This window comes from Rana temporaria, chromosome 6 (genome assembly GCF_905171775.1).
Source record: "Rana temporaria chromosome 6, aRanTem1.1, whole genome shotgun sequence".
Taxonomy (NCBI): domain Eukaryota; kingdom Metazoa; phylum Chordata; class Amphibia; order Anura; family Ranidae; genus Rana; species Rana temporaria.
The window spans coordinates 159,893,276-159,905,597 of NC_053494.1; the positions used below are offsets into that span (position 1 = coordinate 159,893,276).

Here is a 12,322-nt window from a genome sequence, read left to right on the forward strand (position 1 = left end):
CAGTGCGGTGGGGGAGTCACAAGCACCGATCACCCTGTATAGATTGCATATCTATTGTATTTATTGCATTAAAAGGAGTTGTAAAAGGAAAAAAAGACTGTTTATAGGGTATAGAGACATAATAGTTAACGGATTCCTTTTAAAAATAGATAAAAATCAATCATATAATGTGCCTGCAGTTTCAGTTTCGCTTTTCATCTAGTTTCATGCTTCTGTGAAGGACAGAGACACAGTGCCAATACAGGGCAGTGTTTTTTTTTTTTTTTTTTTTTTTTTTATGAAACCGATTGGTTCTGAGGGGTTTTAGACACACAGTAATCACACCTCCTTGATTAGAGACCACAGAGAGAAGCTCCCAGTACTTTTTTCATAAGGAAACAGACAACCAGGAAGTGTGCAGAACCGAGAAGGATTACAGCAAAAACAAACAATGAGGACATGAAACCAGGACTGCATTAGGGTAAAGGAAGCTATTTAGCTAAAAGAAAATATTTCCTTTAGTGACCCTTTAAAGGGGTGGTTCACCCTAAAAACTACTTTTTTTTATTACACTGCCCCCCCACATTACAATACGATTAAGGCTATTATTTTTTTGATGCTGTACATACCTTTGTACAGCATATTCACCCGTTGCGAGTCCCGCGGGAGTGGGCGTTCCTCACATGTCTGTGATTGACATTTTGACCAAAAACGAGCTCCCCCCGTCGTGTAAGCCGCATCACGATTGGCGAAAGGAGCCGAACGGCGATGCGCATGCGCAGTATAGCGCCGACTCGCCGTTCAGCTCCTTTCGCCAACCGTGACGCGGCTTACGCGACAGGGGGGAGCTCATTTTTGGTCAAAATGTCAATCACAGACATGTGAGGAACGCCCACTCCCGCGGGACTCGCAACGGGTGAATATGCTGTACAAAGGTATGTACAGCATCAAAAAAATAATAATAGCCTTAATCGTATTGTAATGTGGGGGGCCAGTGTAATAAAAAAAAAAAAAAAAGTAGTTTTTAGAGTGAACCACCCCTTTAAGTCTCACAGACGTTTCTCTGCTTCTCCCCCCCCCGGCTTTCAGCTGCTTTAGTGAAATCAGCAGTGATCGGTGCTTGTAACTCTCCAACACACGATCACGGCTGACTGTTCCCGTATTCTCCTCCAGCCTCCCTCCGTTCTGCTGCTGTCCCCTCCGTGCTGCCGTCCCCCCTTCGTCCCCTCAATCTGTCAGGACGGAGAGAGTAGGTAGGAGCCGGAAAATCCGGCTCCTTACTGTTCCGAATGTACAGAGTCAGTGATCACTGTCCATTCACATAACTGAAATATCGTAAATTGTTTACAATGTTTCAGTTTATGAATGGAGAGGAGCCGCTGTCTTCTCTCCATTGATTTTCAGCGCAGCTGCAGAGAAAAGGGACTGGGGAATCTGTGTCCCTAGTCCCTTTATCTGTCTCAAAGGTGAGATGTCAGGGGTTTGTCAAGACCCCTGATATCTCACCAAAGCCCCACAACAGGGCTGATAAAAAAAAAGATTGCAATAAATAAAAAAAAATCTTGCAAAAAATAATAAAAAAATAAAATACCGCCCCCCCCCCCCCCCCCCGACACTGTCCACCCCACCCCTTAAAGTGGTATCGGCACAACCCTACAGGTCTTAGTGCTCTGGATTGAGACCAGTACACACTATAGAGGGAAATGCTTTGCTCATATTTCATGTTGGAGGTTTACAATCACTTTAACGTGTCCAACTCTATGGACATCCTTCAGAAAAGTATGGAAAGGTTGCAGATTTTCTTGAATTAATCTAAAATAACTCAACTCCATGTATGATCAGCAAGACACAACATTCATTTCTAGAGGCCACAAAACGAATGCTTGTTATACTGTGCTGCTGTTGGCATTGGTGTATGGGAAGGATTGTCCATTCCTAACAAAGGGGAGTCTGATAAGAGATTGGCACTAGTCGGCCTCAGCCCTCTCTCACCAATTGCTTCACAATGAACATAATACATGGACTGTTCTACCTCTGCCTGCAACTCTCTCATTGTTCTGCTGAGAGATTTCCTACAGAAATTCCTTTTATAGACAATTCACTTTCACTGCTTTCCATTCTTTCTAAAATAGTCCTTAAATAAAACAGCAGGTGGATCAAAAGTAGTAGGTATGGATTATCAGCCAATCAAAGCGAGACACTTTTAACCATACAATGCCATTAAAGTGCAGAAAAACCAGTAAAATGACATTCTTCGCTGAATCTGGGGAAATGGCAGAATTCTTGGTCGGGTCACACCCTTATGACGAAACATTTGACAGCTTAGTAGGTGTGAAGGGGTCATATACACACAAACGTGGATTGTAAAACACACTTGTATTCCCTGCGCCCCGAAGCCCCAAATGTGGTGCATTTCCACCCATATTACTGTCACGGAATCCACTACACACCTATAATCTTACATAATCCCCACATCTGATGATTACACATGGACATCATTTCACAAACACACATTTCTCAGTAGGTTTCTATTTGTAAAAAGAGTGTGGCGCAATTTAATTCAGGCGCAAATTTTTAAAAAAGTGTATGAAACTGGAAATTAGACCCAAAAAAAAAAAAAAAAAAAAAAAAACCACCAGCCCCACTCGTTTTACTTACCTGACCTCCAAATTTCGCGGGGACGTGCTGTCCCTCTCTTCCCGGGGTTGTTCTGCTCTTGATTGGATAAATTGATAGCAGCGCAGCCATTGGCTCCCGCTGCTGTCAATCAAATCCAATGACGCAGGCACCAGGGCTGAGTCCCGCATTCGTGTCCGAGGACGTAAATGCTGGACTCGGGAGCGCGCTTCTCCTAATGCCGCGTACACACGGTCATTTTTTGTCATGTAAAAAAACGTTGTTTTTTCTCATGAAAAAAAAACGTTTTTCAAACTTTATTTTAAAAGACGACGTTGCCTACACACCATCGTTTTTTCAAAATGCTCTAGCAAAGCGCGGTTACGTTCAGCATGTACGGCGGCACTCTATTCTATTCAAGCTCGCGTCATAACTTGCTTCTGAGCATGCGCGGGTTTAAAACATTGTTTTAGCCCACACACACGCTCATTTTTTATGACACAAACAACGACGTTTTAAAAAACGACATAAAAATTTGAAGCATGTTTGAATTTTTTTTTGGTCGTTTTTCAGAAGACATAAAACGACATTTTCCCCACACACGGTCATTTTAAATGACGTTTTTAAAAATGACTGTTTTTTCCATCACACAAAAACGACCGTGTGTACGCGGCATAAGGGGTTATCTGATGCAGGGAGGAACCGCGAGTGCACCGGGGGGGGGGGGACCCGAGAAGTCAAGGATTGGGACCACTCTATATGTTTGGTATAAAAAAAAAAAAAAAACACTTTACAATCACTAATCCAAAAGTTTTGGATAGTGTGTGGAGGATTTTGAACCCGTCAGTTTTTATTGCCGTCTGTGCTCCTGTAAGGAGATTTAGCCTCTCCATTTGTCTTGTTTACCACCATCAGTAAAAGAAAATCCCAAATTTTGGGTTGTCCCCAGAAATCTTTTAATGGGGACACTAGGTGACCTGGGTGTCCCCAAGGGATTTCCTCAATTGTTCAGGGATTTCCTCTCACTTCCCATTTGGTTATGAGACAGGAAGTGAAGGAAAAAACAACTGACAGGGGTTTAAACTCTTTCTTGCTCTATCCAAAATGGAAAAAAAATAAAAGTTTTGCCCATAGTTCTGCTTTAAATCTGCCTACCCACAGACTAAAGCCTTGTACACACAATCGGATTTTCCAAAGGGCGTTGGCCAGGAACTTGTCTTGCATACAAACCACACACAATAGTCGGACAACAAATTTCAGCGCCAACCTTCTGCCAATGTTGTGTTTGGTGAGCATCTTCTCCGAGCATGCGTGTTTGTATTTTGGACTTTTGTACACACGATTGGAAAATCTGTTGTCCACGGAAAATTTATAAGCCTGCCATCCAAAATTTGTCCGTGGAAAATCTGACAATTGTCCGATGGAGCGTACAAAACAGTTGGATTTTCCGCCAACAGCCTGTCATGACACAATTGCCATCAGAAAATCAGACCGTGTGTATTAGGCTTAACAGTGAGCTCCTGAATCAGTCCTGCCTAAAAAAAAATTAAAAAAACTGACAGGTGGATGCGCAGTGCTCATCTGAAACACCCTTAGACACCCTCAGGCGCTTTTGGGCTAAAAGTAGAACTTGAAAAATGTCTCCCCTGCAGGGTCAGTGTGAAAGCCCGAAAACTATCACACTGAGGTGATGCGCTGGCAGGACATTAAAAAAATTCCTGCAAGCAGCATCTTTGGAGCGGTGAAGAAGCAGTGTATACAGCGCTTCTGCCCATTGAAATGAATGGGCAGCACGGCCGCAGCGCCACTTTGTGGGTGCTTTTAACCCCTTTTCAGCCGCAAAAACAACGATAAAACTGTGCTAAAGATAGCGCCACTTTACCGCAGACGCCTCGTGTAAAAGCACCCTTAGGCTGGGTTCACACCAGCCGTGGTTCACAGCAGGGGTCAATGTACACCGTTTCAGGTCCAAATTTTTTGATGAATTCACACCTGAAACAAAGCCAAAGATTTCACACTAATCCGACACGAAAGTCGCACAATTTTTCCCTCGACTTGTCAGATTTTGATCTGACTTTGAGATTATTGCAACTTGTCATTTGACCAATCAAAACAATTCCTTTACTTCTGGTATAGATGAAACCTCATACCAAATGTATCCCCCCAAAAAAAAAAAAAGGCGTGGGGTCCCCCCACCATACCAGTCCCTTCGGAGGGGAGGGCTGGGATCTGGGGGCCCCAGTTCCTAAAGGGGGCTTCCAGATTCTGATAAGCCCTCTGCCCGCAGAATCGGATAAGAGTCTAATAAGAATTTTGGGGGGATCCCACACTTTTATTTGGTGTGGGGTTTCACCTCAAAATCCTTACCAGACTGAAGCGTCCTGGTAATTTCATGTTATGGCAGAGTTCATCATTGTAGAGCAACGTCTGCTCGGCTCCAACACAAAGCAATCCACCCATAATGACCAATACGTCTGTGTGTACACAGGGCTGTGCCCAGACTTTACTTCAAACTGCACCCCGCTGTACAAACCTCTGCCAAGTCAGGACTCCACATGAGCAGCCCGCCAAAAGGAGCCAAACAGACTGAAGGTACAACTGATTACCGAATGATTGGAACTGTACATAAGGAAGTTAGGCCTCTTTCACATGGTGCATCCTTTGCACTGTTACCACATATTGCACGTTCTTTTTTTTTTCTTCATTCAACTTTATTGAAGTGACACTTCATTCACTTCAGTCACTGTGGTGACTAGCGATGCATAAAAATGCAATATGTCTGCAATTCTGCACAATGCACTGCAAACCTCCTTGACACGTGTTGAGGTAAAGACAAAATACATAGAAAACAATTGATGGTCTATGAGGCAAAACTGTGAGGCTTCCTTTAGACTTGTGGTTGGGGGGGGGGTGCGTTTGAGATGTATTTTTGCCACCCACCAACAACCCCTCCTCTTAGGCTGCAATAGGCAGCGGAAAGGGATGTTTACATGTCATGGTGCTTCACGCTAAAGTTCTCCTGACATGAAGTGACTGGCAGGCAGCAAGCCCGCTCACTACACATTCAAGTAAATGCCTTTTGCATTTCTTCCTCATCGCCCGTCAGTCGTCTCCGCAGCACCATCTGAACACCAATCAGGCATCAGAGGCAAGGGAGATTTAGATGTATGTCCAAATCAACCCTGAAGAAAACCTAAGGGCTCGTTCACACTTGCTTCAAAATGTGGCATTGGATGAGCTTTTTTTAAAGCACTCTGAATGCCAATCAAAGCCCTGGTCACAAAATAAAATGGTAAGCTTACTGTTCACACATTGCATTTGCTTTGCTTCAAAAATTATACCTCATGCCGCTTTAATGGTGCTTCAAAGCCTCCATAGAAGTCTATGACAACGCTTACAGCACCTGCAGCTTTTGATAGGCTTTTATTCAGCTCTGGAGGTATTGCAGGTAAGAGATATCCCAGGATGCACTGGGAAACCAACAAATGAACCGGAAAGACTTTATCAGCAGTCTGGAGCAATTAGCAGACGGCACATGTAGTGTGCAACATGGGAATGCTATAGTGGAAGGAGGACTGAGCGGCAGAGAATCAGCAGAGCTGGGGGACCGGAGCAGGAGAAACTAGTAATGTCACATGGTGAGAGGAGGATCGCCAGAGCTGGGGGGTTACTACTAAATGGGGGGGGGGGTTCAGCAGCAATGCTAATGGTTATCACTAAAATGGGGGGGAAGTTACCAGCAATGCTGGGGGTTACCACTGAACGGGGGGGGGGGGGGTTACCACAGGGCTTGACAAATTTGCTTTGATTCTAGGAGCCAGCTAAAAAAGTTAGGTGCCAGGTTTGGTGACGTCACTAGGGTTGGTATCGCTCCACCAACTATGGTCCCCCCCTCCACTAACTACAGACCCCCCTCTAGCAGTATAGATCCCCCTCACTAAGTACAGACCCCCCTCACGCAGTATAGATCCCCTCACTAAGTACAGACACCGTCATTGCAGACCCCCATCTATCATTGTAGACCCCCTTCCATCAGTGCAGCCCCCCATCATTGCAGCCCCCCCTCCATCAGTGTACAACCCCCCTCAGTGCAGATCCCCCCCATCAATGTAGACCCCCACAGTGCACCCGCCCTCAGTGCAGACCCCCCTCTCCATCAGTGCAGGACCCCCATCAGTGCACCCCCCCTCAGTGCAGCCCCCCCTCCATCAGTGTACACCCCCCTCAGTGCAGATCCCCCCCCCCATCAATGTAGACCCCCTCTCCATCAGTGTAGGCCCCCACAGTGCAGACCCCCATCAATGCAGACCCCACTCAGTGCACCCCCCCTCAGTTCTTGAGTCGCTTCCCGCAATACCTTGGGGCAGGGCGACAGCAGCAGTGGGGATGACAGACCGCCGAGGATCCCCAGCTGGACTTTACTCTGCTGGCCACTCGTTTCTCCCGCCGTGTCAACCGCTGCTGTGCCGCTCGCTTCCTGCTCCATCCCCGCTTCCACCGCTAATCATGTTCACGGCCAAGACCCCGCAACCCACCCTGTAGCAGAGGCACCTGTCACTGATCAAAGCCCAGGCGCCAGGGTGAAATTTCTAGTCGCAATGGCGACCTGGCGCCTGGGATTTATCAGCAGCAATTTCTCAGTGCTGTGTGGTAAGGGATTGCGTTTTGGCTCGATCAATGGCACTTTTTTGCACCCATACATGTAGATCAAATCTCGACAAGAGAGTGCGAAAAAACGCCATTGATCGACCCCATACCATTGAATCTTTTTCTACCGCAAGCAATCGACTTGAATTGATCAAAACATGGCTCTCTGTCCCTCATCACTTGGCCAGGCTCTCTTTATTTTGCTTGATAAATGTCCAATTTGATCGTTTTCTCACATCAATCGTTCGGTTGCATCACACTGTGTATGACTACTAATAGATTTCCCAGAACGATGTAATATGGAGGATCCGATCCCTCTGTATCGAGCCAGGCCCTTGTACTCCATAGTGAATCTACCGGTGGCCAAGCCATTGGATTGTGGTAGAACCGTTCGATCACACCGATCGATGACGGTTTTTACACCCTGATGAGTCGCTTAGTATTGATCCATCTACATGTAAAACACACATCTTCATCATCAGAGCCGTCATCCAATGCAAAGTTTTTCTGCCCCGACTGATCGGCCCAGGGGGACACAATCTGTCGCTGATCTCTTGCCCGTGACATTTTTGTCCTAGATTGTTGTAGAACTGGACATTGCCAAGTTGTATCACCCTGAGGATGACCACACACACTCTACAATCTCATTGTACAATCTCCCATCTTCTGTGTAATAGAAGGATCTGCCTGATTGGATCCTGATACTTTATACAGCTCCTCGAATTACATGACTGATGGAGATTGTACAATGTGATATGTATGGGGAGCAGATCGTCCGATCCGATGGTGTGCCCAGCTCTCTATCACCCCCCCGGGCTATGAATGATGCTGGGATGTCAGATAACGATCTCCTCTCCCCCGAGGTGTGCCTCCTCCACCTGCTGCCATGCCAGGACCGCACCCACCCCACCTACCTCTTCCTGGGGATGGAGGGAGCCGCCGGGGCCTTGCACTCGCTGGCGGAGATGGCGGGCGGGGCTGCGGGCTGCAGGTGTCCCGAGAGGATTCTCATCCGGCGCTGTGAACAAGCGGACACCGGGCTCTCCTGAGCGGCCGCCATGCTTCCGTGTTGTGCAGCGAAGGGGGGCCTAAGGGAGAGGTCACAGCGTGGGCATTTCTCTTTTGACGTCCCGGCATGCAGCGCGCCCACCGTCGCCTGGCAACCGCACAACGCTGTCTCCTCTCGTGGTCCCCACACTTCCTTACTTCACCCTCTGGGAGTGGAGGGATGCTTGGCGTCACGTGAGCCGCTCCAGCCAATCACAGCCTCTTCAATGACAGCTAGACTGGAGGGAGAGCCCGGAGTAGACAGCTCAGGGATAAGGAGGAACTCCAGACCCACGTTGTGTGATAGAATGGAGGAAGTCAGAGGCCCGCTCTATACGTCGCCACAATCCCCTGAACCAATCACAAGATTTCCCCTCTGTTCCTGTTATAAAAACAAGAAATGCGGGAGTTTTCTTTTACTTTCTCTCCTGATCACCATAATCATGACAATAGAGAATCTCTATGTATAACCATCTATGGGACTACAAGTCCCAGCAGTGAGAAAAACTGGACAAAGATGGTGGATTGCATGCACCTGAGCCCCAGGAGACGATGGAGAACTACAAGTCCCAGCAGGTTATAATATAAAGCTCCGAGGTGGATGGATGACTGGACAGTGACACAGTGGGGACAATTGCCACAGCGGCATGAATGGGCACAGTGGCGACAATTAAAGGGCACAGTGGTGACAATTGGCACAGTGGCTGCGTTTGATGGCATGGCACAGTGGCTGCATTTGATGGCATGGCACAGTGGTGACAATTGATGGCACAGTGACCACAATTGATGGCATGGCACAGTGGCTGCATTTGATGGCATGGCACAGTGGCTGCGTTTGATGGCATGGTACAGTGGCTGCATTTGATGGCATGGCACAGTGGCTGCATTTGATGGCATGGCACAGTGGCTGCGTTTGATGGCATGGCACAGTGGTGACAATTGATGGCACAGTGACCACAATTGATGGCATGGCACAGTGGCTGCGTTTGATGGCATGGTACAGTGGTGACAATTGATGGCACAGTGGTGACAATTGATGGCACAGTGGCTGCGTTTGATGGCATGGCACAGTGACTGCGTTTTATGGCATGGCACAGTGGCTGCGTTTGATGGCATGGCACAGTGGCTGCGTTTGATGGCATGGCACAGTGGCTGCGTTTGATGGCATGACACAGTGGTGCGAATTGATGGCACAGTGACTGCGTTTGATGGCATGGCACAGTGGTGCGAATTGATGGAACAGTGGCTGCATTTGATGGGCACAGTGAGGCTGCGATTTTTTTTTCTTTGTTTGCACCCCCCCAAAAATGTTGAGCACCAGCCGCCACTGATAGAGATGGCGAGTCTTCCTAATGGGGGCACAGACAGCAATACACACCTGACAGGGATCTAATCCCTCTCCATATCCAAAACTAAAAAGAGTTATACTTTCCCTGGGTGGGTTAGAGCCTCTGTCACCCTAAGTGTTTTGAAAGCATTTAATGCAGAAGTAAATCCATAGATTTAAGGCTCCATTCACACCTGATCGCAGGTGGAATATCCGTGATTTCAAATCACTGCAAAACGCGAAACACGTTTGCGATGCCATTACTTTTTAGGCTGCATTTCCACTTCAGCGTTTTGAATCGCTGGCAGATTTGCCGCAGATCTGCCCACGATTTGACAGCGCCCATGTGTGAATGACAAAACGCGGGACTCGCATTTGAGATGCCAATCATTTGAATGACACCTCAAATCGTAGTGCGGATCTGCCGCGATTGTCGCATGATAAAACGCAGGACGCATGTCGCCCAAAAATAGTTCAGGAGCTACTTTTGGGCAACATGCATCCCACGATGCGGGTCGCCGCAATTGCAGCGCGTTTTATTGCGGTGATGTCAATACATGTGGCTGAGGCTCCCGGAAATGGGAACAGGAAGGATACCTGTGAAAGATAGGTATCCTGTCCCCCCCCCCCCCCCCCCCCCCGAAAGGTGCCAAATGTGGCACCGGAGGGGGGAGGAGTACAACAAATGGAAGTTCCACTTTTGTGTGGAACTCCGCTTTAAACGAAATCTCTCTAAAACTGAGCTATTAACCACTTGGTTACTGGGCACATATACCCCCCTCCTGCCCAGGTGAAATTTCAGCTTCCGGCACTGCGTCGCTTTAACTGACAATTGCGCAGTCGTGCGACGTGGCTCCCAAACAAGATTGATGTCCTTTTTTTTCCCCACAAGTAGAGCTTTCTTTTGGTGGTATTTGATCACCTCTGCGGTTTTTATTTTTTGCGCTATAAACAAAAAAAGAGCGACAATTTTGAAAAAAAAATCAATATTTTTTACTTGTTGCTATAATAAATATCCCAATTGGTACAAAAAAAAAATCGCAATAAGCGAAAAGTTATAGCGCCTACAAATTAGGGGACAGAATTATTATTATTTTTTATGATTTTTTTTTACTAGTAATGGCGGCGATCTGCGATTTTTATTGGGACTGCAACATTATGGCGGACACATCGGACACTTTTGACACATTTTTGGCACCATTCACATTTATACTGCGATCAGTGCTATAAATATGCACTAATTACTGTATAAATGTGACTGGCAGGGTTAACACTAGGGGGCGAGGAAGGGGTTAAATGTGTACCCTGCATAGTGTTTCTAACTGTGTGGGGGGAGGGGGTGACTGGGGGAGGTGACCGATCTGTGTCCCTATGTACAAGGGACACAGATCGGTCTCCTCTCTCCCTGACAGGACGTGGATCTGTGTGCTTACACACACAGATCTACGTCCTTGTCTGTGTAACCGCCGATCGCGGGTGCCAGGCGGACATCGTGGTTGCCAGGCACGCGCATCGGCATCTCAGTGATGCGTCGGGCACGCGCGCGCCAAGTGGCCGGAGGCCTTATATAGACGGCCTCCCAGCAATTGGCATCCACACTGCGGCCGTATATAGTCGTACGGCCGGCAGGAAGTGGTTAATATTCCCTCCATGACAACAATGCAACCATTAGTCCCTCCCCTCACGCCAGGGTACTAGGTGTAATCCTAGACTCTAACTTGTCCTTTCAGCCTCAAATCCAATCGTTGTCAAAAGTTTGCAGAATTCACCTCCATAACATCTTAAAAATGTGCCCCTTTTTAACAAATGAAACCACCAAGCTCCTCATTCGCTCCCTTGTTATCTCTCGCGTTGACTATTGCAACCCCCTTGGCCTGCCTCTCCATATGCTATCCCCTCTTCAGTCGATCATGAATGCTGCTACCAGACTTATCCACCATACTAACCACTCAGTGTCTTCCAACCCTCTCCTCCAATCCCTACACTGGCTCACAATCACCCAGCGAATTAAATTGAAAATACTAATCACATCATTCAAAGCCATTCACAACTCTGCCCTGAGCTACATCACCAATCTTGTCTCCAAACATATCCCAAACCGTCCTCTCCGCTCTTCTCAAGACCTCCTACTCTCAAGCTCTCTCGTCTCCTCCTCCCATGCTCGTCCCTGGGATTTCTCCAGAGTCTCTCCCATCCTCTGCAGCTCACTACCTCAACCTGTCTGGCTATCCCCTACTCTTGCTACCTTCAGGCGATCCCTGAAAACTCATCTCTTCGGGGAAGCCTATCGCGCCTCCAACTAATCTCCCATCACTTCCATCAGCTCATTCCCCACAGTTACAACCTTTTGTACCACCTGCCCCACCCTATTAGATTGTAAGCTCTTCTGAGCAGGGCCCTCTAAATCCTCTTGTATTTTATTGTATTATAACTGTATTGTCTCCCTTTTATATCGTAAAGCGATGCGTAAACTGTTGGCACTATATAAATCTTGTTTTATAATACAGTAAAACATTGGTTTGCGAGCATAATCCGTTCCAGAAACATGCTTGTAATCCAAAGCACTTGTATATCAAAGCATTTTTTTTACAGGGTATAAAAGAGAAGAGAGGCACCTCTAAGGCCCCGTACACACGAGAGGATCGATCCGCTGAAATTGATCCGCGGATCGGTTTCAGCGGATAGATCCGCTGGTGTGTACGATCC

At 47.2% G+C, this 12,322-nt stretch overlaps 1 protein-coding gene across 1 annotated transcript in view; it reads right to left on the reverse strand.

Moving 5' to 3' along the window:
- AGPS (alkylglycerone phosphate synthase) overlaps positions 1-8,438 on the reverse strand; it is a 287,284-nt gene extending 278,846 nt beyond the window's left edge. Inside the window, exon 1 of the mRNA XM_040357672.1 lies at positions 8,157-8,438. Within this exon, the coding sequence (XP_040213606.1) occupies positions 8,157-8,302 (146 nt within the window). The 5' untranslated portion in view covers positions 8,303-8,438. The remainder of the gene's footprint in view (positions 1-8,156) is intronic.
- Positions 8,439-12,322: the final 3,884 nt, after the last annotated feature.